This window comes from Cupressus sempervirens, chromosome 8 (assembly GCF_028749045.1).
Source record: "Cupressus sempervirens isolate cs-2001-9-10 chromosome 8, ASM2874904v1, whole genome shotgun sequence".
Lineage (NCBI taxonomy): Eukaryota > Viridiplantae > Streptophyta > Pinopsida > Cupressales > Cupressaceae > Cupressus > Cupressus sempervirens.
This window is the reverse complement of record NC_143125.1, coordinates 367,438,377-367,465,097: the sequence shown is the minus strand read 5'-3', so window position 1 is coordinate 367,465,097 and position 26,721 is coordinate 367,438,377. Positions and strand designations below refer to the sequence as shown.

The following is a 26,721-nucleotide window of genomic DNA, read 5'->3' as shown; positions in this document are numbered from 1 at the left end:
AGTGTTTATTGAATGTGAGTATGTAATCCAAGGGATAATTGGATGTGAGTTTTGTGATCTGGTTACAAGATCAGAAGGAGTAGAAGTCTAGTTGACAAGACAAAGGAAGAGGAAGTACATTTCATTTCTATTATTTTGTAAGGAATAATACAGAGATCATTTGGATAGTGGGTTCATTGGTCTTATCCTTGAAGTTGTTTGGGTAGTGGGTCCAGTTGTTTTCCACAACTCCTAACAAGGTTGGAATCTCCTAATAGGGATCGATATGTACTAAATGTTGTTATAGAATCCTAAACAGGGTCTATCCTCTAACAAGAAATATTTATATTAGTACATCATTTGTGGGTACCATCCCAACCAGGGTTTTCCCTCTAATCAAGGATTTCCCCAGTTAACATATCTATTGTTATTATGTATAAGTATCTTGTTGTGCATTCTGATTATAGTGCTCATATGGTTACAGTTTAATAAGGTTGATAATTATGATATTAGTTAGATAACAAGGGTAAGTTGAAGGTCGAGAAGTTTAATAGGTAGAACTTTCAGTTATGGAAAATGCAAATGGAGGACTATCTTTATCAGAATGATTTATGTTAGCCATTGAAAGGAAAATCCAAGAAACTGACAACTATGACAGATAAGGACTAAGATATTTTGGATAGAAAGGCACTTAAAAGTATTTTTTTTATGCCTGGTGCAATCGGTGCATTTAATATTATAAAAATAAAGATGACTGAAGAGATGATGCAAACCCTAACAAGGTTGTATAAAAAGTCTTCTACTTCAAACAAGGTATTTCTCATGAAGGGTTTATTTAATATGAAGATGGAAGAAGGTTGATCTGTTGCAAATCATTTAAATGAGTTTACTACTGTTACCAGTCAATTATCTTCTATACATGTTAATTTTGATGAAGAAATTAGGACTCTCTTGATTTTGTGGGCTTGGTAATGGTTGTGAGTAATTTCGTTTCTGGATCTAATACCCTTCAATTTGATGATGTAATTGGTATTATCTTGAGTGAGGAAACTCATAGGAAAACCTCAGGTGGATCTACATCACAAAGTTCTTTGAACACACAAAATAGAGGTTGAACGAATGAGACGGGAAATAATTGTAAAAATCGTGAGAAATCAAGAGGAAAATCAAAGGGGAAAAGCTCTCAAACACGAGGACCAAGAAATTGTTGGTTATAAGGATAAGAAAGTCTCAATCACTTGATTCCACCATGTCATTAATATCAAATATACTATTACTTCAAAAATTACAAACCATCTTACATCTAGTGTTAACAAGAGACATTTTAACTAGTTAAAACATTTGGGCAGCTAGCCCCCTTTACGCTTTGATTCATAATAAGTGAATGTCATCAAAAATTTAGAAACCTAAACATAAGCTTCTTTATCCTTCTCTATTGTATAATTAGAATCCATAATGTTTTCTCTTGCGTTCATAGATTAATTGAAATTTCTAGTTGCATGCATTTGTTCACAACATTGTTATGTGGGGATAACTAAAAAGATAGTAATGTCATTAAATTTAGGACGGACATATAAATAAATAAGGATAGTTCCTCCTCTTGTACACTTTGGTCCCATTCAAAAATAGCTATTAAGATCTTCACAACACAAGTAATTGGAGATATGTAGGTATACAAGTATGGAGATGGGGATTCCATCAGAACTAGGATAAGCAACTAAATAAGGATACTTCTATAGTGTATATAAACAGTGCAGGGGTGCAATCCTTCCTAGCATGTACAGTTCAAGTAAAATCTACTCTACTGCACTTGACAGTAAGTTAACTTATGCAACACATACATCGAGAAGATGTTATTCACATTTGAGCTAGATAACTTTGAAAAACACAGAATCAGTATTTTAACAAGTGAGAAAATCTTAAAAGCATATTAACATCTCATAGATAATTCACAAGATGCTCAACTAACCACAATCAAGACCAAATTGTGGGTTCATTTGTAAATTACAAAAGTGTGACACCCCGTAAATTATCACTGACCTCTTTAGCTTTGAATCAAGTCGTGATAGGCATATTTTAGTCCACCAAACTAAAACCCTAGGCCAAGGGGAAACACCCAAAAAAATCAAATTTTAATAAGCCTAAAATCATTCAACAATTGAAAGAATAGTTTCACAGAATACAATGTCAAAATTTGGACTAAGATAAAATGATAAACTGTAGGCATGTCTGCCAACAATAAAGACAAGCATGCTATCAATCGCCATAAAATTGAGCTAGTAAAAGAAGAAAATAAACACACTTGAATTGGTCTGCAACAGAAAATATAATGGAGAAGAGCACCAAAAAAGCTACAGAAACGAAATTACATTGACATATCCCAGGATTCGACGCCAAGCATGAGCTGTAATACTCGAAAGCGAAAACCATTTACAAAATGTTTCAATTTTGAAAGATTGGAACTATAAAATGAATCCACATTTTACATTGCCACATCTAAAGAGTATGTGATATGTGGAAGCATAGTTGGGGCACGTGGGCTAAGGAAAAATGTTGCCACATTTTTAGTTTTTCAAACTTGCATAATATATGTCTTTTTTTTTCCGATGGAGGGTTCAGACCTTCAAGGCAATCCAGCAAGGCACAAAGCCTACGAGCTACCAACCATCCTACTTTTATCCTGGTTTCCTAAGGGAAAAAAAAAACCCAAACCCTACCATGACTTCATTATGACAGTGGTGAAACGGATACACCTTGTTAAAGTAGACACTCATATGTAGTATCATCTCTTGCAGTCCTCACATCCTAAATGAACCTCCAATAATCAACAAGCTACATAATATAATCTTGTGCCTAAAAATTGAAAAACAAAGATTTGAACACAATACTAACGCATACTCCATTCTTCCAACACCAACTGTGATGAAATCAAAGGCCTTTAATCTTGCTTGTACACTGGAATATTGTGCTCTTTATAGATTTTGAGAGTGGTTGACACCTATCAAAAGTTGTGAAATGAATTGACATATATTAGAGTTTCATTGTAGATTGAATAACTACTTAATATTGTTGAGAGGATTATGTATAGGTGTATTCACATTTATTCTTCTCATAGATGTATAAAAACCTAATCTTTGTTTTATATGTAGCATTAAAAGGGCACTTCATTATATTAATGGCATTTATATTCTCTTAGTATTTCAAAAATCTATCAAACAATACTAAGATGTTTAGATTTGGTCTTTGACTTCGCATGTAATCTACATAATCTTTAATGTCGCAAAATATGACTATAATAGCTCTTTAATAAGTTGCACTGAAATTCTTCAAGCTAAAAAGCATGAATAAATAGGAAAATGTCTTCCACCATTTTACTATTAGATGTGTCTTACTCTTTGTTCTAAAGTGTTTTTAAGGGGTTTCAGCTAAAGGACTCAACTTTTTAATTCTTTGTAGTATTTTAATATAGTACAACTAAGGAATTTTTCTTGCTCCCTAGAGTATGTTAGTATATCAAGATTGAATATGCCATACTCTAACAATGTGGTCCCTCAATACCATGAATTAAACAATTGTTGCATTTTCAAATCAATCAAACAATGCATGATGTTGTTGATCCTAGTTGATAAGATTGGGGTGTTTTGATTCAAGGTGGATGGTTAAGACAATATAGTCATTAAAGATATTGGTTCTAACAAGATTGTTGAGAGTGTTATAAATAGGAACTTATTTTTTTGTATGGGATAAATATTCTTTAGAAACAACAGAAATTTCATGGATGTTAGGGTTTTCTCATAGGGAACATGTATCCTACTACTCATGCTCATGTTCTCATGCATATATATGGACTCACCTACTCATTGTGACCTAAGACTTTACCATGACATTTCATCATTTTATTCATCTTAATGACAACAAGATGTTGATTACTTGCATGATATAGTGTCAATTCACTTCAAACAGTTTTGGATCATTGGATCTTTCAAATGTTTATTCTACAAGGAGACTTGCCAAATATTATCGAGCCAAATTAATATGTTGTCAATACCTTCTTATAATGATGGGGGCTAACATGAATTTTGGGTGAAAGAGAAAGCTTGTCTATGTGAAGAGCATTTAAATTTCATACCACAACCTTTGATTGATAGGGGACTTTAATGCAACTCTTTGATGATGGGTTTCTAGAAGTGGAAGGAAAGTCATCACTATGTATATAAGACAAAAAAAATCATGTATAGTTATTGAATTTCATTTTGTGATTGAATGGTTGGCTTTGTATTATTCACCTTCCATTATTTTATAATATGGTAATAGGTGTAACTATCTAGGGATTATAAAAAGTGGGGTTTGTGTGTGTGGATGTGTGAGTGGGTGTTTGTGTGAATGTATGTTGTGGGTGGGTGCAAGTGCACTATACAGTTGTGTGAGGGCATGTGTGGATGTGTGTGTTGAATTTATGCATGTATGGGTGGGTGAGTGGGTGTGTGAATGTAGGGGTGTGGGTGGTGTTGTGTATGTGTTTGTGGCTAAGAAGAAAGCAAGATTTTTGGTTTTCTAAAAAAGAGAAATGTGTAAGAAGATTGTTGATTTTCTAATCTGTTATAGGTTGATTTTATTGTTTATATAGTGATGTTCTTTTATTATATAAGATGCATTAACCATATATAAACATTAAAAATCATATAAATATCAAAGTAATGTTCAGCGTGTATGTATGGATGTATGTATGTGTGTGTATCTATACACACACATACATAAATACACATGTGCGTGCACGCGCACACACACGTGTGTGTGGGTGGGTGTGTGTGTGTGTGTGTGTGTGTGTGTGTGTGCACGTGCACCATCGTGCATGTCTATGCATGCATACGCATGTATAAACACACATAAATGCATACATAAACAAATAACATCATGTAATGTGAGTAATATCATAATTTTATGCTTCCATAATTGATGGTCGTCATGTTAATTTATATCATTATTATCACAATAAAAATGACAATTTACTTAAATGGTGCTAATATTGTTATGCTAAGATAATCCTTGGCTACTGTATATAGTTGATGACCCTGATGTTAATTTATATTATTATTATTATAATAAAAGCAAATTAATTAAATGGTGCTAATATAGGGTTCCGCTTGTCTAATTTAATCTCCCAAGAGAGCATCCTAGTCCTTGCAATTTTCCAATGAGATTAACAATATTTGCATTCTTTCCACTAAATTATAGCCAAATATGAAATATACCAGTAGTAGTAAGCTGGGGGAAAGAAACATTTATGCTGTCCTATATCCACTTGAATAACAAACACAAACAAGAAAATGAAAAGAAGCACCAAAAATTTAACTGAAATCAGTTCGAAATCTTGACCTGATGACCATCCAGTATAGATTAATACTAATTTAAGTAAGGCACAAAATGGTTCAGAGTTTCGCTGAATTAAACCAATAATATATCTGCTTTGCTAGCTAGCATGGTAAATAGAATATCATAATTTACCTTACTAAAAATATACATGGTAAGATATCAACCTATACCCAACAGATTTTTGCATGCAATACTGTCTTCGACTATAATGGAACTTGTGTTAAAACACATTCTGATAAATCCCCAATATCATGGACAAGACAGTTCTAAATATTGCATTGAATTGATCACTACTTATTTCTCTATTTTCATGAACAGCATGAGCTCAGAAACAATCATATGGAACATAATCAGGTATTCCAATAAGCACATATATACAAGTTCACAAGTGCTCTGGTACATTCGTAAAGTAGATATCATAAAAGTTGAACATGGAATAATCATTTTGAACTGAAGTATATTTTGCAGTTAAATTGAAGAGAGCTGACCACAAATGATGTGAGATATGCCATCATTCAGTTTTGTAATTAAAATATTTGCACAATGTTTTACCAACCTGTCTTACTTGATGATATTTTCAGTTCGCATTCAAATAAGTTTATAAAAGATCTTAGATCGTGATTGTTGTACAACATAACATTGGAAGGAAAAAAGATGAAAATGGGCCAATTTGGAACCACTCTTGTACATGTAAAAAGGTACAATCTTAAGCTTTCATGCTCAAAAAGCATTCATCACTAGAATTAAGGACTTGAGCTCTGTAATGGCAAAAGATTGAGCTCTTCAGATCATTTCAAGATGGAACACCTTTCAACTTCAAAGTTATGTATATAACTCTTTTCACGTGAATTAGACCTGAACTGCATTTTTTTGTTTGGTCTCAGCAGTTTTGTTGTGCATATCATTAATATATCTCCACATGCGTTTGTTTACACCACTAATCTTTTGAGGGGAGTTTGGCTTTGGCCTACCTGCTTAAAAACAGAAATCTGTTAATGAAAGAGAAAGAAAGCTCTAATCAATGGAAAGAGTTCAAAAGAAATTTCTAAAAAATGGTCAGCCAGTCAAATTTGAGCCCTTGCATTATTGATTCAGATAATACTTTTAAGGTTCAACAATCAGTGTGATGCTTCCAGGTTCATTAGAAAGGATCTAATGAATTTGATAAATCAGCATGCCCTCTTGGACTTGGATCTGCAAGGTACCAATTTCACCTGGAGTAGTAGGCAGATTAATGAAGATCTCATTCAGGTGAGGTTTGACAGGACCCTTCTTTCTAGTGTTTGGTTCTTTAAATAACTCTGTTCCATAGGGGTCATATCCAGGATTGGTTCAGATCATTCCCCCATTTCTTTTGTGGCAGACGTCAAAAAAGGAAAGAGAAACTTTTCCTTTCTTTTTGAAAGAATGTGGTTGGTCCATCCCAAACTAGAAGAGTGCATTTGAAGATAGTGGGATATTGATATTCATGGCACTGCTATGTTTAAAGTTGCCAGGAAACTTAGACATGTGAAGGAGGAAGTTAGAAAATGAAAAAAAGGTACTTTTGGACATATTTTTGAGATAAAGAAAGATACCAAACTCAAACTTCAGGAAATGCAGGATACTATCGAGCAGGAAGGACATTCTCAGGAGAGTTTCAATAAGGAAAAGGAGATCTTAGATATCATAGATATCGTAATGTCATAGCCAAGGAGGAGGTCTACTGGAGACAAAGGTCTCGGGGTTTATGGCTGAATTCTGGAGATAAGAACACGAAATTCTTTCAAATGACTGCTATGAAACACAAGGCTGTTAATAAAATCTCCCATATCCAAGCTGAGAGTGGCGCAATTGTGACGGAGGAGATTCGGGAGGAAACTGTCCTATTCTTCTCCTCTCCTGACAAAGGACCCACAGCTTAGTTAAGGTGACCAGAATACGCTTCTGGATTCAATCCCTTCCATTTTAAATGAGGACCATAATCGGCTTCTGACTGTTATTCCTTCAAACAAAGAGATCAAAGATGTTTTTTCTTTTGAAGCTGAGAAATCTCCTGGCTCCAATGGTTTCCATATGTTTTCTTTCAGTCCTTTTGTCATATTATCCAGACGGATATCACTAATGTTGTCAAAGAAATTTTTGGAGCAAGGAGCCCACTTAAAGAAATCAATTCTACTTTTATAGGTGTTGATTCCCAAAGTTCTGATGGTTGACTCTATGGACCGTTTTAGGCTGATTAGTCTGTGAAATTCATTTTATAAGATAATAACTAAAGTTCTTACTTCTAGAATATTGGATTTACTCCCTTCTCTGATTTCTCCTCAGCTGAATGGTTTTGTGCCACGTAGGCAGATTCTAGATTCCATCACTACTGTGTATGAAAATATACACTCCCTTGTGAGTGCTAAGAAACAGACTTTTCTGCTTAAACTGGACATGTCTAAGGTCTATGATAGGGTGGATTGGAGATTCCTGGACAAAGTTTTGGCAGTGTTGGGCTTTGCTGTTAGGGTAAGACAACTTATCTCTCAGCTCATCTCCACTCCCTCTGCTGTGATTAATTATCAATGGGTCCCCTTCCCACTTCTTTAGCCCATCCAAGGGCTAAGACAAGGAAAGCCTACTTCTCCTATCCTTTTTGCCATCATGGCTCAGAGTCTGGGTAGGTTTGTGAAGAAGTTGGTGTAGCAAGGGGAGATTTAGGGTATTAATCCTTCCTCTTTTGGATTGGTTCTGTTGGAAGATACTATCAAGTTAGGGTTATCCTCACTCAACAAAGCCCAAAGTATGCAGAGAACACAGGGCACTTTATGTAAGGCTGGTCAGATTGTCAACTGGAACAAGAGTTCTTTATTTTCCGTCAACACACTTGAGGAGAGGCAGAGGAGAATTTCTATAATCCTAGGATGTTCTATAGCTTCCTTGCCTTCAATCTGTCTTGGTTTGTCAAGTTTGAAGCCAGATGACGAGTTCTGGAATTCTATTGTTGATAGCTTTAATAAGAAGCTGGCAGGCTGGAAGGGGGCTCTTTTAAGTCAAGCAAGTAAACTGCAGCTGTTGAAATCTTCTCTTCAAAATCTCCCTATTTATGCTCTTAGCCTTTTAAGATCCCATCCAAATTTGCTGAAATCACAGAAAGAATTCAAAAACACTTTCTCTAGTCGGGTGTTGAAGAGAAAAAAAAGGCTCCCACTTACTGCTTGGGAAAAAGTTTGCAAACCTAAGAGGAGTGGTGGTCTGGAAATAAGAAGTATAAAACTCTTCTACAAGGCCCTTCTGGCAAAACAGGTTTGGAAAGCTTACACTGAGCTTCCTAAGGAATGGAATACAACATGGAAAGATAAGTATCTTTCTCAGTTTTCCAATATGGCAAATTTTGTCAACTCTGATCTTCTCGTCAATGGGTCTTTCATTTGGAATAACATTAAAACAGCTGAGGAGGTTCTTTTCAAAGGAATGAGATGAAAAGTTGGTAATGGAAATCCGAAAAACTAATCAATTTTGGGAAGACAAGTGGATATCTTATAGGCCTCTCTAAATTCAAGACTTCTATCATTGTATTGATAGATGGAAGGAGAGATTGGGTACTGCTGTAGCAGATTTCTGGACAAACCAGCAGTGGATCAATCTTTCTTTTCTGGATAGGAGGCTGTCTCATCTTCAGCATTATCTCAATGGTATTTCTCTTAGAGGAGACTCTCAAGACTCTATTATCTCGGGGGCCTTGCCTTCTGGAACCTATTCAATACCCTCTACCTTCTCTTTGCTGATTGATGGTATTGGGGATCCCCCTTATTGGGCCAGAGTCTAGAACAAAATCTTGATTCCTAAACTAAATATATTCTATTAAATTTTTCTTCAAAATAAAGTCCTGACCACGGACAATCTCTGCAAGAGAGGATTTATGATTCTCAATAGATGTTACTTGTGCCTAGAGGAGGAGGAATCGGATACTCATTTGTTGATGCAATGCTCCTTGTCCTTGGAGATGTGGTATACCTTTTCAGAAGATGGAAGCTTAGCTGGGTTTTCCCAACCTCTATTCAGGAATTTGCTACTCAGTGGTCTTGTCCTTCAGCTAATCAAGTCCTCAAGGTTCTTTGGTCTCTTATGGATCCTCATACTATTTATGGTATATGGCAAGAGAGGAATAATAGGAATTTTTAAAGATTGATCTTGCTCATCTTTTATAGTTTCTGAGAAAATATCAAGGGCTATTCTCGAAAATCTCAATCTGCTTGCTCCCAATCTCTCTCAGAAGACTAGCGTGGCTTGCAATCCAGATGACATCCGTATTTCCCAAGGCTAGCAGTTGAACATGGATATTTCAAAATGTATTGGGAAGACCAAGGACAAAGACAGTGTCACCTCGCTTTCACCTCCCACTATTTGGTGAAAATTTATTTTTATGGGGTGGCTAAGGGCCCGTTTGGTTGCAAGCGTAGGAATTGAGAATTAGAATAGAAAATTTGAATGAGAATGGAAAATGAAGAATAGGAATGGAAAAATGCAATCCAATCTTGTTTATCCCTTGTTTGGTTATGCAAGCTTAAATTGGAATAGGGTTAACTTGCAATCGGCGCCATTTGAAAATATTTCTGAAGATGCAATCAGCGCCATTGGAAAATTGCTGAAATATTTGAAAATATTGAAAACAAAGTTCCCGCGCTCACCCTAGGTCAAAGCGGATTTGAAAATTTAATCAAATTTGAGAAAGCGAAAATGAATGCAAGAATAGCAATTCCAATTACAGGTATTTTTTGGAATGGACAAAAGCTCATTTTGGGGCTAAAATGAGAATACGTATTCCTATTCCCTATTCCTATTCCACGCACCAAACAAAGAATACAAATCATATTCTAATTTCCTATTCCTATTCCGGTTGTATTCCAGCAACCAAACGGGCCCTAAAGGAAATCCTGGGCCAGCTGGGTGTGGGGGAGTGATAAGAGATGAGAATGGCTTTTCTATCATTGTGGTGGCACTGCCCTTGGGAACTCAGTCTACCCACTATGTGGAAGCCACAGGAGCCCTTCAAAGTCTTATTCTTGCTAAAAATTACATAGTAAAATTGTTTGGCTAGAAGGGAACTCCAATAACATCATAAGATGTCTTAAAGGGGAAATTCCTGCATCTTGATCAATTGATCATATTATAAGAGACTCCAAAGAAATAATTCATAATTTTGACAAATGCTATGTAGCCCATTCCTATAGAGAAGTTGATAAGGTGGTGGACGGCTTCGCCAACCTTGGTGTCAAGGCTAATGATATTTTTTAATGGGAAGGGGAAGGTTGTTTAAAAAATGATTTCACCTTTTACCCTTGGATCATATCAACAGTAGGAGTGGGAAAGTGCTTTAATTATGGAAATGACACCTCATTCACTCGGAATCTGCAGTTGTGACAGTGATAGACATTTTGTTCATCCCGTTATAATGGCTCATTTAAGTTTACATGCTTTCTGGGTTTTGAAAAGGAGCAATTTTTGTTTCTATCTTACTTTGTTTGCTGCTTGTCTTTTGTTTCAGCTAGGTAGCTTTGAGAATCTGACCATGGGAGGAGACTTGATCTGCACTGAGCCTTCTACCTGTGAGCGTTGGCTTACAAAGGGTGGCCTTGCCCCTTTTCTAGAAAGGTTACACGGCTATGACTGAAAAAGTGACCTAGATCTTTGTCAATGACTAAGATAATGGTGCTATCATTCTACGTGGCAAGAGTTTTGTTATTGATGAGATTGTGGTGGCAAAAGCGACAGGTATGTCTACGAAAGGGATGAAATTCTTCAATGACAGGAAGATGTCCGACCAGGCCGTGCTAAATTTCCCTAAAACAGAGGACAAAAGGGAGATCCTTGGTAAAGGTGATACCACTTACTTTAATCCTAAGCAATTAAAGCCATTTTATATAAAGATGATGCAAGTTATCATGTCTTTGTTATGGTGGATGGGAGATTACCAGGATGCACAATTACCACTTTGTGTTTTTGAATCATTTTAGGCATAAGACTTTGATTCCATTTCCATATTTTTTTTATTCCTCTTAAGGCCAACATTTACAACCATAGGAAGACCCTAGAAAAGGTGTTCATCAAGGGCTTAACTTAGTGTTGTACAAGTATTTGAGGGCTAAGGCTTTAGATAATCCAATCCCTCAGCTTGTGGGATCTATGGAAGTGGGTAATCCTAATGATGGTGTGTCTGGGAAGGAAGCTACATCTAATTCTAAGCAAAAAATTGGCACCCCAAAGACCAAGAAGTCAAAAATTTTGGCCAGAAAGAAGACAATGCCAAAGAAGGCGATGCGTCAAGGCGATGAGGGGGATCATACCGAGGATAGTGACAAGTAGCTTTCTCACCCTAAGATAAAAATTGTTGTTAAGGAGAAGCCCAAGCCCAAAACATTGGTGTACCAAGGTGATGAGGGCGACCATACTGAGTATAGTGATGAAGAGCTCCCTCCTACTCAAAACCTGAATAAGCGGACCTCTCTATTGGCCCATCTGTTTTCATGCCAGTTGATGGTGGCAAGGTAGGTGGCTAAAAAAAAGTGGGGACCAGTCCCAGTGGGTTGTATACAAAGAATAAAAATATGGCCGTCTCAGGTGACATTTGCATAGGAACTACTATTGTGGTGAATATTGATGCCACCAGCCCTTTGGCTGGTATTTTCCTAGGGAATCTTGTCAAATCAAAGAAGATTAAGGAAGGAAACCCTAAAATCCCTCTCATGAAGGATTTTACCAATGTTGTGGTTCATGATGTTCCAGTATCTCCTCTAGATTTTGAAGAAGATGGTAAGAAGAACATGCCTAAGGAGGTGTCAGTTGATTTATGATTAGATGATTTCCATGATTAAAAGGAGCTTCCATTTGGTGTCCTCTAGATTGCCAAGGCTCATGCTCTGTACTCTTTTCGGGTTCAAAGATGGGCCTTTCATGAGATAAAAAGCCTCAACCTCAAATATAGAACTCTTTTGACTAAGTTTTAGGACATGAAGCAGAACATGGAGAACATAAGTGGGGCACAAAATCAGAGGGCCTTCGTCTCTATCTACTAAGGAGAACACAGTTGTGCTCGATTTGGTGGAAGATGAGGGTAATGCTAGAAAGGTCTTGGAAAATAAATTGGATATTCTTGAGGGCAAGGTGGTGAAAATAGAATGACCCTTAAAGAGATAATGGAGCACAGTATCAAGATCATTAAGTGTACCGCAGAAAAACATGAGAATTCTTCTTGCGAGGGTGGAGAGAAGCTATACCAAGAAGAACACCATCAATGTGGACAGTGAAAAGGAGGTGCTTGCAGTTGATGCATTTGGGCTTGGAAAGAGAACCAGAATCAGCACAAGGAAGAAGGCGGCCACTCTTCCCCTGGATATTGAAGATCTGAAGAAGGTGGCTCTCAAGATGACTTAGATGGAAGAAGAGGTGGCTAACACCCTGTATAACTTGGCTTAAGGCTGCTGCCACCTGTGTTTCTTTTTCATTTTCATTTTCTTTTGTTCTGCTTGGGTCTGCTGGCTTTGTGTTGATTTTTTGGTCTCTGTGGATGTTGGCCATCTGGGTTTGCCAGCAAGTTTTGTCTAGCCATGCTTAATGTTTTCTATCTCTAGCTGTCCGATGTGAAGGGTTTCAGGACCCCTTCAAAACCCGTTTTTGCCTAATTCAAAAACAATAGTGCAGATCCAAAATCAATATTGACCTATGATGAGGTGAGAAACAATACAAAATGGTGATACCACTACCATGTTAAAAGGAAAATTTGATGTGTGGTTGTAAGAACTTACAACAGGCAGAGGATGAGATGAGGACAAGAAAGTAACAAAGAAAAGGAAGAATCTGATGCAGCAGTGGGTAGTGAAGAAAGCGGTGTCAACAGCTCCCAAACATGAAATTCTAGAAGGAGCAGATTTGAATGATGAGACACAGTTTGTTCAAACCCTCCCATTGGAAATGCAACATGTAGGCAGTGAGTTGAGGAAGGAATCAAGTGTTCCTTCTAGAACTCAAATCATGTCTTGCACCCTTAGTGCAAATGATCTTGATCTTCCCAGATGATTAAATAGACTATCTTGCAAAGAGATCAACAAACAGAGGGAAGACAAATGCCAGCACACTGAAGCAGACAATTCCAACATCACAAATGAAGCTTCATCCAGTAAAACTAGTATTTTCTCCTGGAAAGTCAGAATGAAGAAGAGACCATTGCTAATTTCCTCTTCTGCTTTGCTTTAGTTAAGAATATAATCACTCACTTGGGGTAGGGAGCCAACTGATGAATATGTGCAAATCAAGGAAACTCGTCAAAATTCGTCAATCTTGGTAGGTTCAAATTATTCTGAATCATTTAATATTTTCCCCTCCGTCTCATCATATGCGATTGCTAATGTGCACCAAATGGTTGAAGATGAGTAGGAAAAAGTTATTGTGTGGATTGGTAGGTCTTCACATGATGACCATTGGAGGTGTGCACCATGGGAAGACAAGATCAGATCTGTGGAAGATATTGGTACAGGTGTGGATGCAAAAGAGTTCAGTGAGGAAGATTTCAATCTGCATCCGCCTCTTGTTTCTGAAAGACTCAGAGGATATGGATATTTTGTTTACCTCAAAAACAAGAGTTGTCCCTTGGATAGAATGATGAAGACAGCTCCAAAGGCATGTGTAATCTTAGGGAAAAATCAAAATGGTTGCTACTAAAATGTTCAAGGTGGAGAATAATACGGCCCAAGTGTAATGTTAACAATTTGTTGACAGGAACAGTAATAGTGTATACTACCTCAAGGTCTTGGTAGAATGACTAATGAACTTACTGATCCATGACACTTGGGATCAGCGGTGCCTATATGAATATCAGTCCCACCTTGTACATATTGTTTTTTGTTTCTTGCTGTGTCTTTTGTGTGGTGTTGTGTATGTCTTTCTGCAGTATTCCCACACAATGATCAGGATGAAGTGTGATGTCACTGTCCTTCTGTCATGTCCCCACCAAACTAGGGTTAGCAGCCCTTAAAACAAGTTGCAGCCCTTAGCGAAAAGAGATTGCAGCATTTATAAGGTCAGATCGTGGTCTTTATGACAATCAAACCAAGGCAATAGAAAAAGAAATATTATAATAGTATTTTCTCATAAGAGGCCAACCCAGATTAAAGGAATTAGAATAATGGCAGTTATTTGTGAAGGTTCAGCCTGGTATTATAATTATCAGTAATTAATTAAAAGAATACTGGCAGTGCTTTATGAAGGGATGTGTCCCTTGTCAAACAAAGAGGTGTGACTCCCACTTTAATTTAAATAAAAAAATAAGGAGAGAAATTTATTTGAGAGGCATCTAGGAAGGATTGATTTGACAGAAGTGTGTTCTGAAATATAATTGCATTCAGAAAGTAAAGCAGCCATTTATATTTAGCAGAATAATTGAAAATTGCCTTAATCATAAGACTTCGCAATTTTATAATATCTAAGCTTACAGCCACATAAAGGAATTCATTCCTGCGATCGACAATATGTGGTCTTAACAAATCATTGAACAAAGTGATTTTCAAAAGATGTGATAACTGAAGAGAAATGAGATCAATTTAGAAAAGACAGCAATTATTTTAGAGAAGACGCCTCGTGAGCTAGGAGAAAGGTCTATTCATCCTCTTTGAAGACTATATAAGGAAGAACATTTTGAGATAAGTCATGGAAAAAGATCAGATTTTTATAAGTGATCTGCAATCAGCAAAAAAGCAGTTGTCTTGCGATCTAGCAAGTGTATACTACCTCAAGGTCTTGGTAGAATGATATTGTTTAATATATAATCTCTTGTGTATTTTAACTATAGTTAATAATGTGAGTCGCTAATCTGTCTAGATTCTTTAATTATTTATTTAATCTATAAATTCTCCTACAAACAATCATGTAGAAGTTGCTAAGAAAACACAAGTGGGAGAACAGAGACAGGTTTTCCATCTGAGTAGCCCAACCTTGCCACTTGTGGGCCAAAGAGAATCATATCATGCACCTTGGGCTTAGTTGTGGTAAATGTTCTGGGCACCTAATCATGTGTTCCTCTCCAATCCCTAGGATGGTTGTTGTTGCAGGTGAAACTGAAGAATAGAAGCAGTCATTTATGAGTTAGTAAGGAGACACAATTGAGAGGACAAAGATGCGTTCCCCGTCTAATTAGCCCACCCCATGTTGGATGGACAAGAGGCCACTTATGGGTCGAGAGATGTTATATCACACCCTTGGGCTTAGTTTTGGCAAATGTCCCAAGCACCCCATCCTGCTCTCCTTTTCAATCGCTAATACGGTTGATTATTGCAAATGAAGCTATAGATTAAAGCTCAGTCACAAGGTTCAAATTCGAATTCGAGTTCAACAACTATAAAATTCGAATGAAGTTCGGGAAAGAGTAAAAATTCGGGGAAAAATTCGAATTACATTTGCCTTATACAATTTTAATTATTTTCTAGATGTATGTAATATATCTTATCAATTATCAAAATAGTAAAAATTGTTAAATAGATCTCACAACTTTATAAGCTTGATGAGACATTTATTAAGTACAAAACATAAAAAACATGTGAAATCACAATAGCAAAGATATTATTTTGTTGCGAAGGTACAATCAAAAGTCAAGACTTCATAGCTTCAAGAAAGCTCGAAGTCATCAAGAGCACTTGGCTCAGATGGTGTAGCATCATCATCAGTATCACTACCCAATTCTTCCTCAAAAAAGTCAAGCTCATCTGCGTCTGGTACTGCTGTGTCTTCAAAAGTCTGTTGTTGTGAAGATGACTCATTTGTTGATTTGTTCATAAGCAATTTTAAATTGCTGCGAACATAGACAAGATCTCCCAACTTTCCAGACAACAACTTGTTCCTCTTTTTGGAATGGATGTGGTCAAAGCAACTCCAATTTCTCTCACAAGCTGATGAACTTGCTCCTTGACTCAAAATTTGAATGGCAAATCGCTGAAGTTCAGGAGTTTCTACCCCATAGCTCATCCACCATCTATAACCAGGTACCTCATCTCGTGTCATATCATATTTGGCTGCTCCTATTCCAAACATCCCTTCCGCTTTTCTGTATTTCCAACATTGTTCTCTAATTAGAGATGCAATTGCTGGATTTGGTTCAAATCTATTAATGGCTTCATAAAACCCTGCCAAAATTTCAGCATCAGCTTATCTATCAATGTGAAACAGTTTAGGCTCCAAATAGCAAGCTGTTGCATGTAAAGAAGTGTGGATCATTTACCATCTTGAATCAACAGTCTCCCATATCTCTATGTACTCTGCTTCCACATTATTTAGTGCTCTCTGAATTGCTTCCTTGCAACGGTCCATGCTTTCATAAAGCATTCCAAGGCAAGGAGTGTCAGCATCAACCATGCGGAACACGTCGACAATTGGACCGCATATATTTATAACCTTTGCCCCATTTTCCCAAAAGTTACTATTTAAAACAATTTGCTCTATGATCTTCCCTTTAACACTTTTTGAGAGAGTTGAATTTTCCCACTCATTGGAACAAATTACAGATCTTAAAGCTGCTTTCTCTTCAACCACTCTTCTCAAAGTGATATAAAATGAAGCAAATCTTGTATCACAAGGCCTCAACAACTCTCTAGATGCATGTTGCCTGTAAAGGCTCAATGTGAGATGATGATTTTGTATGAAATTCGCAAATTCTCTTCCTCTATGAATTACTTCATGTATCCAAGGGAATTTTGCCAAATCATGTAGCAACAAATCCAAACAATGAGCTGCACATGGACTCCAATAAATTTCTAGGTACCTCTCTATAATCAGCTTGCCAGCTCCCACACAATTTGCTGCACTATTAGTAACCACTTGAACCACATTTGCAACCCCTACTTCAAGAATTGCTTCCTCTAATATCTGAAACATATATTCAAAAGTTTTTTTATGATTCATAGTGTTAATAACCTTTAAGAATACAACATCTTCAAGACAAGACACTAAAACATTAATCAATGATCTTTGACAGATATCTGACCATCCACCACTCAATATAGTGCACCCTATTGCCTTCCAAGAGGCTTTGACCATAGCTAATTTATCAGTCACTCTATCTTTTGACCTCTCTAAGAGAGTTGTTCTCAAAGCCTCAAAAGGAGGTATGTACCCTTTGCCAAACTCTCCAGCCTTTTGAAATACAACACGATAAAGTGGATTTCTAGCTACATTGAATGGAATTACACTAGTATAGAATAAATCAGCTAGTAAATCATCAACTACTTGTTTCTCACATGGTTTTCAAAAGCTATTCAAAGCTCCGCTCTCTTTTGTTGGCTTTACAACTTGAGGTAGACATGAAGATGAAGGTATAGTGGATGTGAATCTAGGGACGTCTTCAATTCTTTGTTTCTTTTGTGCATTCTTCATCTTTTGAGCAATAGAAGATGAATGCTCTTTCTCTAAAATCGCTCTAAGCTCTTGGGTCACCCCTGGACATGCAGTAACACCTCCACCTTTACCTGCCATAATACCAAGCAGGTGATCCATGACCCTTGTTAAACTTCTAGTAATAACTTTTGGACACAAGTTACACTGAGCTTTATTAGGACCATTTTTAGTCACATGTTTCCACGCCTCTAAAGTTGATTTGTTGGGAGCCATATTACAATCTATAGAATTAAAAACAAAATAATATATTAATATTTCAAACTTCAAAACAAAATTATTCAATAAATAATTTTAAAATGTTAATTTAAAATTAAACATGTTGAAGGTCAACTTTTTACACTAATAATTGTATTATTTAAAAATTGACATAAATTTATAATTTATTAAACATAATATAATACATCTATTTATTTATTAAATTATAATAAAAATTATAAACTTACAAAGAAAAATAAAGTAAGCATATTAATATATATCTAATGGACTAATATTTTAAAAGTTTTCCAAACTATGTTAATTAAAAATTAATATATCACTATTTTAAATCAATTTTAAAAAATAAACCTAATATTTAATTAACTATTACAAAATAGATTACAAAGAATTATTAAAAAATTAAATTGATTACAAAAACTATATAAATTGAAATAAAAAATTTATACAAATTATATCATGTAAAAAACTATATACAAATTATATTTAAAAACTATATAAAAAAAAAAAACTAAATATAAAATTAATACATATTGAAAAGTTAAAATTATGGAAAATACAAACAAACTAGGTAATATGTGATACAAAGTCAAACTATAGAAAAAATTTTACATATTACAAAATGAATCGCAAAAAAATTGAATCGCGTCAAAAGCTTATTACAAAATGAATCGCAGTTTATACTTTATAATATGTAATATAAAATTGGAGTTTTAAACTATACGAATGGAAAAAAAGAATTGCTACAGCTTTACACAAGCGTTGCCGACTGCCGAGCACGACAGAGGGCACAAGCGTTTGCCCACTGCCAAGCACGTCAAAGACCAAAGAACGCATTGCGCATGACAAAGGACCAAGAGAGGGTGTTTTGGTTCATTCGCCGCTCAGTAAAATTCATTCGCAGGGTGTTTTGTTTGAGGGTTCGAACCGCGTTTTATAGTTTTTCTACACGCCAAAAACCTACAAACTCTACAAATGGAAATTTCTAAATGCATTCGACTCTGATTAGAAAGTCTGTTTGTAGCAGCTGAATCAACATCGGATTTTAACGATTATTTTGGGAAAGTTTCACATTCGGCAATATCCGAATATCAAGCTTGATATTCGCCGAACCTTGTGGCTTAGGATTAAAGTATTAATATGTGTGTGTGTGTGTGTGTGTATGTATATATGTATGTATCTATATCTATGTGTATATGTGTGTGTGTGTACAATTGTAGACATTTACAAGCTCTGGTCGTTATATGAATACATTTTTTCATTAACAATTAAAAAATTTATTTATACAAACTTATGATCATATATATATATATATATCCACACACACACACACATTGGTTCAGCATAATCATTTGAAGTATTGATGTTATTTAACTTATTTAATTTAAAGTTCAATAGCTAGTATACAATTTAATTATAGAATACTATTCGTAAACAAATTACATAGTGGAATTGTTACTTTGGGCAAAAGTCACTGATGCCCCAAATTTTGGGACATTATAGTTGGTATCAGAACATTAATCCTACCAACTTACGGAAGAAACCTACTTTAGCAACATACAATGAGGCAAACTATTGAACTTCTATATTTGTGAACCTTTCAAATGCATACTTTGTGCCTTGCATATATTAGTGTGTATGCTTCCTACCTCACATGTATGCTTTATGCCTCACATCTATTCATGTGTATGCTTCCTTCCTTACATGTCTTCATGCTTCATGCCCTATTGTCTTATGTGTTTTCTTCATGCCTTGTGTATATTTATGTGCCCTACGAGTATCCTTCATGTTTTACATGCATTTATGTCTATACCTCTATGTATCTATGGACATGCTTCATATCTTATGTGTATTTATTTGTTTTCTCTATATGTGTGTGTGTATATATCTTGTGTATGCTTTGTATCATGTTTGATATGTTCTCATTAAGTTTATTTCAAGTGTCTTTTAGAAGTCACACAAGTTTCATTTCCAAGTTGTCCATGAAGTTTATATGTAAAAGCACACACACATATATGCTTTGTATCATGTCCGATGTGTTCTCATCAAGTTTATTTCAAGTGCCTTTTAGAAGTCACACACACAAGAAGTTTCATTTCCAAGTTGTCCATGCAATTATATGTGTATTGTACTAAATTGGAAGCACCCCAATTTAATGAAGGTTTAGCATCTATTTAATGTGAGATCATCAATCTCATCATCTCATTCATCTCTTCTTCCCTTTGATGTCCTTTCTCCTAAGTGGAACTGAGGTAAAACCTAATAGGTCCTCTTTAAAGATCCTATTTCATGGTGTTAAGCTCAAGGTAGGTTCTATTTCTCCTAGGGCCTTCGTTTCATCCATCTATCCACATGGAATCTGCTCCCCGTACCAAAATGGGATTTCCTCGGAATCTGAACCTGATTTTGTGATTTCAAGACCTATTTCGGAGCCCTGAGATAGCCCCAAGAGTTTGTGCAGGCCCTTGATGGGCCAATTAGGGGCGAACTTTGCCCCTGATGAAGCCCTATTTTCCTTCCCTCTTCGAGTCCTGTGTTCCGAGATGTTCGGGTGTTAACTTCTATGTTGGTCGGCCTGTGGAAGTTAGTTAATTTTGAGCTCTATATAAACCCTTCCATTTGCTACATTTCTCAATCCACAATCATAAAAAGCAATTGCATCCACAAGTTCAAGCATTCCTCCATTGAAGATCAAGGATTCAACTGTTCAACCAATTGAAGAAGTTCATCTTCAAGATCTTCTTCAATCCATTCAAGATCCTTTATTACCTCTTCTACATCCATTCATCTTCATCTTCTTGGTCCAAATCTGTTGGTGAAGTCAAGCACATTGTATTCAATTCAAGAGATAAAATGAGGCAAACTATTCAACCCCTTCTTAAGTGAATCAAAGAATACAATCAAATAGACCAAAATTGAACTTCTATATTTGTGAACCTTTCAAATGCATACTTTGTGCCTTGTGTATATTAGTGTGTATGTTTCCTACCTTGTATGTATTTGTCCGTATGCTCCCTACCTTACATGTATTATGTGTATTGATTCCTACCTCACATGTATGCTTCATGCCTCACATTTATTCATGTGTATGCTTCCTGGCTTACATGTCTTTGTGCTTCATGCCTTATTGTCTTATGTGTATTCTTCATGCCTTGTGTATATTATATATGTGCCCTACAAGTATCCTTCGTGTTTTACATGCATTTATGTCTATACCTCTATGTATCTGTGGACATGCTTCATATCTTATGTTTATTTATTTGTTTGCTCTATATATGTGTGTGACACGTGTTTATATATATATATATATCTTGTGTATGCTTTCTATCATGTCTAATTTGTTCTCATTAAGTTTATTTCAAGTGTCTTTTAGAAGTCACACACAAGTTTGATTTCCAAGTTGTCCATGCAGTTTATATGTAAAAGCACATAGCAACACACACATATATGCTTTGTATCATGTCTGATGTGTTCTCATCAAGTTTATTTCAAGTGTCTTTTGGAAGTCACACACACAAGAAGTTTCATTTCCAAGCTGTCCATGCAGTTATGTGTGTACCGTACTAAATTGGAACCACCCCAATTTAATGAAGGTTTAGCACCTATTTAATGTGAGATCATCAATCTCATCCTCTCTTTCATCTCTTCTTCCCTTTTATGTCATTTCTCCTAAGTGGAATTGGGGTAAAACCTCATAGGTCCTTTTTAAAGCTCCTATTTCATGGTGTTAAGCTCAAGGTAGGTTCTATTTCTCCTAGGTCCTTCCTTTCATCTATCTATCCACATGGAATCTGCTCCTCACACTAAAATAGGATTTCCTCAAAATCTATACCTGATTTTGTGATTCCAAGACCTATTTCGGAGCCTTGAGATAGCCCTGAGGGTTTGTGCAAGCCCCTGAGGGGCCAATTAGGGGTGAACTTTGCCCCTGATGAAGCCCTATTTTCCTCCCCTCTTCAGGTCTTGTGTTCCAAGATGTTCGGGTGTTAACTTCTATGTTGGTCGGCCTATGGGATTTAGTTAATTCTAAGCTCTATATAAACCCTTCCAATTGCTCCATTTCTCAATCCACAATCATAACAAGCAATTGCATCCACAACTTCAAGCATTTCTCCATTGAAGATCAAGGATTCAACTGTTCAACCAATGAAGAAGTTAATCTTCAAGATCTTCTTCAATCCATTCAAGATCCTTTATTACATCTTCTACATCCATTCATCTTCATCTTCTTGGTCCAAATCTGTTGGTGAAGTCAAGCACATTGTATTCAATTCAAGAGATCTAGCTTTTTAAGGTGAATTTGTACATTTACATTACATTCATACTATTTCAATTCAAGGTTAATTCCTAAACTAGGGTTTGACCGAGGCTAACCCCCCTATCAACAACAAAAAAAAAAAAATTATTGCAGGTTGTGGAACTCGAATCGATGAACAAGTTGCAGCTCAGAGTACGTGAATTTGTACATTTACATTACATTCATACTATTTCAATTCAAGGTTAATTCCTAAACTAGGGTTTGACCGAGGCTAACCCCCCTATCAATAACAACAAAAAAAAAAATTATCGCAGGTTGTGGAACTCGAATCAATGAACAAGTTGCAGCTCAGAGTACCCTTTTCAGCTTTCTTCAAAACTGCAAAATCAAAATCAGCGTCGGACATCTCAAGGGTGAACTTCATCCTTGATGACATATTTTGCCCCTGAAGCACCAGTCCATCCCCAACAAATCATCGAAAGATTTCTCAGTTTTGTCTGTTGTGCAGTTTTCGAATTAGATCCGAAGACTTCCACTCATCTTGATCAATACAGCCAACAAAAAACAGACTTCAAAAGGTGTGTTTCCTTACCTTCTTTATCTTTTTGATATATCTACATATATCTACTTTCCATCATACACACCTGGAGAACATTTAAGGAATTAGATACCTTCCTCCTATTCTTCCTAGATCTAGTTTGCATTAGTGCTCCTTATTCATTTGGTTAGCACTAATCTTCCTAGACCTAGTTCTTTAAAATTGAGGTTAGAAGGATCCTTTTCCTTATCTTCTCTCCCCTTATATACATATATGTGTGTAGGTTATGTGATGAACTTAGGTTTTGCATCCTTACATTTCCTACCATACAATATGTGAAAGCATGTAGCACATTCAAATTGAACCTATCACCTTTGCAAAAACATGTTGATTTGAGAAGGAACCCTTTGTATATCTCAAGAACAAATATTATGAACTCATTAATATATTAGTGATAGCAGGGAATGAATGACTCTAGTGTTATTTTGGATATACTGTGTTGCAAGCTTGCATTTCTCTAAATGCATGATGTTTATGTCGTTGTATTTAAATGGGATATGATAGATTACTTCAATATTCTAAGTACAAGGAGGTATCTTTAGGATACTAATTCTTTAGTAGATTGGCATTGATAGGTTGAGGGAATAATCCTACAATATCGACTACAAACTATGAAAACTGAACATTAACTGAAAGCTAGTAGGCAAAGAGTGCATAACAAAAATAGGCTGATATCCATCATTATGTTCAACAATATATTTTTAAAAATTTATTCTTTATCTTCTGAATTGGCACTAAAATATTTTGTGATCTTGGAACTCCATCCTATTTTCTTCAAACAAATAAGAATCTAAGAGCACTTTGTGATGTATTTTAAATTCAATACTTGAATAGTAGCAGTGTCCATGAATTTGGAATTATTTTGAACAGAGAATTCAAACTTCAAAGTACACACAATACTGAAATTTGTGCTCCATTGGATCATATCCACATCCCTTGAGTCTATTGTTCCCATTGTTGGTTCCCAAAACCACGGATTGGAAATCCAAGAGCTTTGCCAATTCTCCAATAGGATTGTCCAATTAGTTCTGGCCAACAAACAGGAATGACTTCAATTCCCCCGCACTTGAGGCTCCATTACACCTAAGCAAGTAGACCTTCACTTCAAACCTAATCACCTTGCTCAAAGCTTTTATATAGCGAATTTATGTCTTTACAAGTTCTCTGGTTGGCAAGGTCCTCAAACTCGATTGAAAAAAAGTTGAATGCTGAGTGTTTGAATTGATTGAATGTTTTGTATAATATTATCAATAATTGATTAGATGCTTGCAAGAAGGAAGATATAGATTTCTGACTTCAACCATAAATCCAAATAATTGAACTTCAATGATTTAAAAGACCAATGCCTTTTCTTATTCAGGGAACAGAGTCAACTATTATGAAGATTATTACATATAAATCTATGAGACAATATTTCATTAAAAATATCATCAATTACCCCTGTGCTCTACAAAAGACAAATCTTATATGCAATTCTCCGTTAGTCCAAAAGGAATTTAACTTCTCTGGTTGGAAATTCGATTAAACAAAGATAAGGAAATACATATATTTCACACTATCCTGATTGTCGAACAAAGAATGCAGAAAAAATCTATTGCATAAGCTTTAACGGAATAATCCAATGATTTTCTCATTGATTATAAATTCGAATCCAAATTGTAACTTAAATCTCTATGCCTTGAATAAATATATTTTTGTTCTCATTGACTTTCTGGCATCTTGATGATGGATCATGTAGTATGATCCGAAAAGTTGATGAAAAAATTCTTACACAATCTTTCCCAGAAATCATATACCATATTCATGGATTGTGGAAATCTGATAGCTTTGAAGAGAGCCTTTGATTTACCATTAAAATATAATCTCTGAATTCATACTAAAATTATAGTTTTAATATTCATTTCTCCTTACAAATAAATATGAATATTTCTTCTTATTGCATATGTTCTTGTTGCTTGTTATGTTTTTCTTTCTTATGTTTTATCTTTTATTTATATCCTTTTATTCAAGGATGTGACTTTTCATATGAAAAGTCATGAATAAGATTTACATCCTCCTAAGTTTATTGCACCTCTTCATCATTTTTTCATTTTTAATAGTCTTCTCTTAACTTTTGATTAACATTAATCCTTTCTGTATTTTCCTCACTGTTAATCATTTAAGAACAAATAGCGATTAAGGTAGAAAAATATCGCTCAGTCTGCATTAAGGGAAGAACAAAGCTAGGCCTCGATAATCATCCGCGCATCTGATTCTTCAATTATGACATGCTCTGCTTTGGACACCATGTCTACCAGTTCAACTAAGTGCCTTCCGATACTCCCGGAAATACACACTCTTAGTCATCAAATTATCCATCGACCTTTGATCACTCACAACCATGTAACTTGCATGGCGTAAGTGCTCTGAATGATGTCTAATAATCATCATGGGATTGTCTTTAAATATGCCAGCAATGCTTCGTATGGTTTTGGAAGAAATCTCTTTCAAAACGGAATGAACATCTGAAAACACCTTGATGTTCTGATGTATATGAAATCAATTGCGCCCAACATTGTTACGCTTGATGCAAAGATTATGTATAGGATCATCAATATGCAATGTATCAATATTCTGAGAAATTGTGGAGGTTTTCTGAGATTTATTTATCGTGGATTATCCTTCAAATCTCTTTATCTTATACCGCTTCACTTTATGAAGTCTCTTCCCTTTAATGATCATCGAGACCACTATGTGTGCAAGCTCTCACTCAAATGCCTTCGTACATGTCATACTTTATGTTCCCTTATCGTGAGTGCACATATAATTCAAGTCTATCGCATTGAGTACTTTGTATTGCCTAATGCTAAACACACAAAAGATAATATCCATTACAAAATCAACTCCTAATTTGGGCCTGTCAAATTGAACTCTGCATCATTTCCAATCAACAATCAAAACATTGTGATCTTGCCTTGCCAATAGCCGTTTGACCAAAGTATATTCTTCCTTCCGCAAAAGCACCTAGGATATATATTCATCATTGTTGCTACTTGTTCGAACCATATTTGACGTTGGTTCCATATTTACTTGTGATCTTTGTTATCATCTCATCATCTATTATTTTTATTGACTGGATTAGTATTTTTTTGTCACCATAAACTTCACTGCTGACTCATCGCTTATATTTGATTTAACCAATACACATCTTCTACCGTCTGCTGCCATAAGGTTGTTCAGATTTTTTTTCTCATTATCTGCCTCATGATGTCTTTATAAATTATATTCATCTTTCACTTGGCTTGCCATTCCTTATCTATGACGAATAGATATTTGTCTACCGTGGATTCATTATTTGATTAACTGGAACTATCACCACCAGTGATAGTCTATCATTCGTCCATTCTTTCTTTATTTGTTGCCTAAAGTATTAACAACTACACTGATTTTGTCATGTAAAGTGTCAATTTGTATATGCACATGAGACTCTGCCTTCAGTGATACACTTGTTCATGGACCAGACCTGATAGCTTTAGAAGCACACAATATCTCATACAATCTGACATGAGAATGCACATCACCGGGTATTGCATACTGTCATCTCTATATGGCTGTTTATGTCTTTTAAACATGTCAATTCTCTGTGTATGTCACTGCTGCACATAAACTTCAGATCTGCATAGTGTTCAAATAGGAATCCGTAAACAAGCTCTTTTTGAGGTGAGTAAACTATAAGCCTTGTTCTACAAAATAAGCATTCAATAGTCCCACTCAACATGCACTGGCATATTGGGCTGGCCCATGGGTATATGGAAAGTAGGCTGAAGATGAAGAAAGGAGATTCTTTTGACACTGGGATGAACTAGAGTCCATCAAATCATCGGTTATTGTTATAACCCCTTGTAGGAAGAGTCCACAC

At 35.7% G+C, this 26,721-nt stretch overlaps 1 protein-coding gene across 3 annotated transcripts in view; it reads right to left on the bottom strand.

Annotated features, from left to right (window-relative positions):
• Positions 1 to 2,331: 2,331 nt before the first annotated feature.
• LOC149542848 (uncharacterized) overlaps positions 2,332 to 26,721 on the bottom strand; it is a 77,281-nt gene continuing 52,891 nt past the window's right edge. Inside the window, exon 3 of one of the 3 annotated variants that reach the window (XM_089797736.1) lies at positions 2,332 to 2,977. In XM_089797736.1, the coding sequence (XP_089653862.1) occupies positions 2,952 to 2,977 (26 nt within the window). In that variant the 3' untranslated portion in view covers positions 2,332 to 2,951. Of the gene's footprint in view, positions 2,978 to 5,836; positions 6,327 to 26,721 lie in introns of those variants that run through there. The other 2 variants (XM_089797734.1, XM_089797735.1) reach the window with 2 other exon arrangements.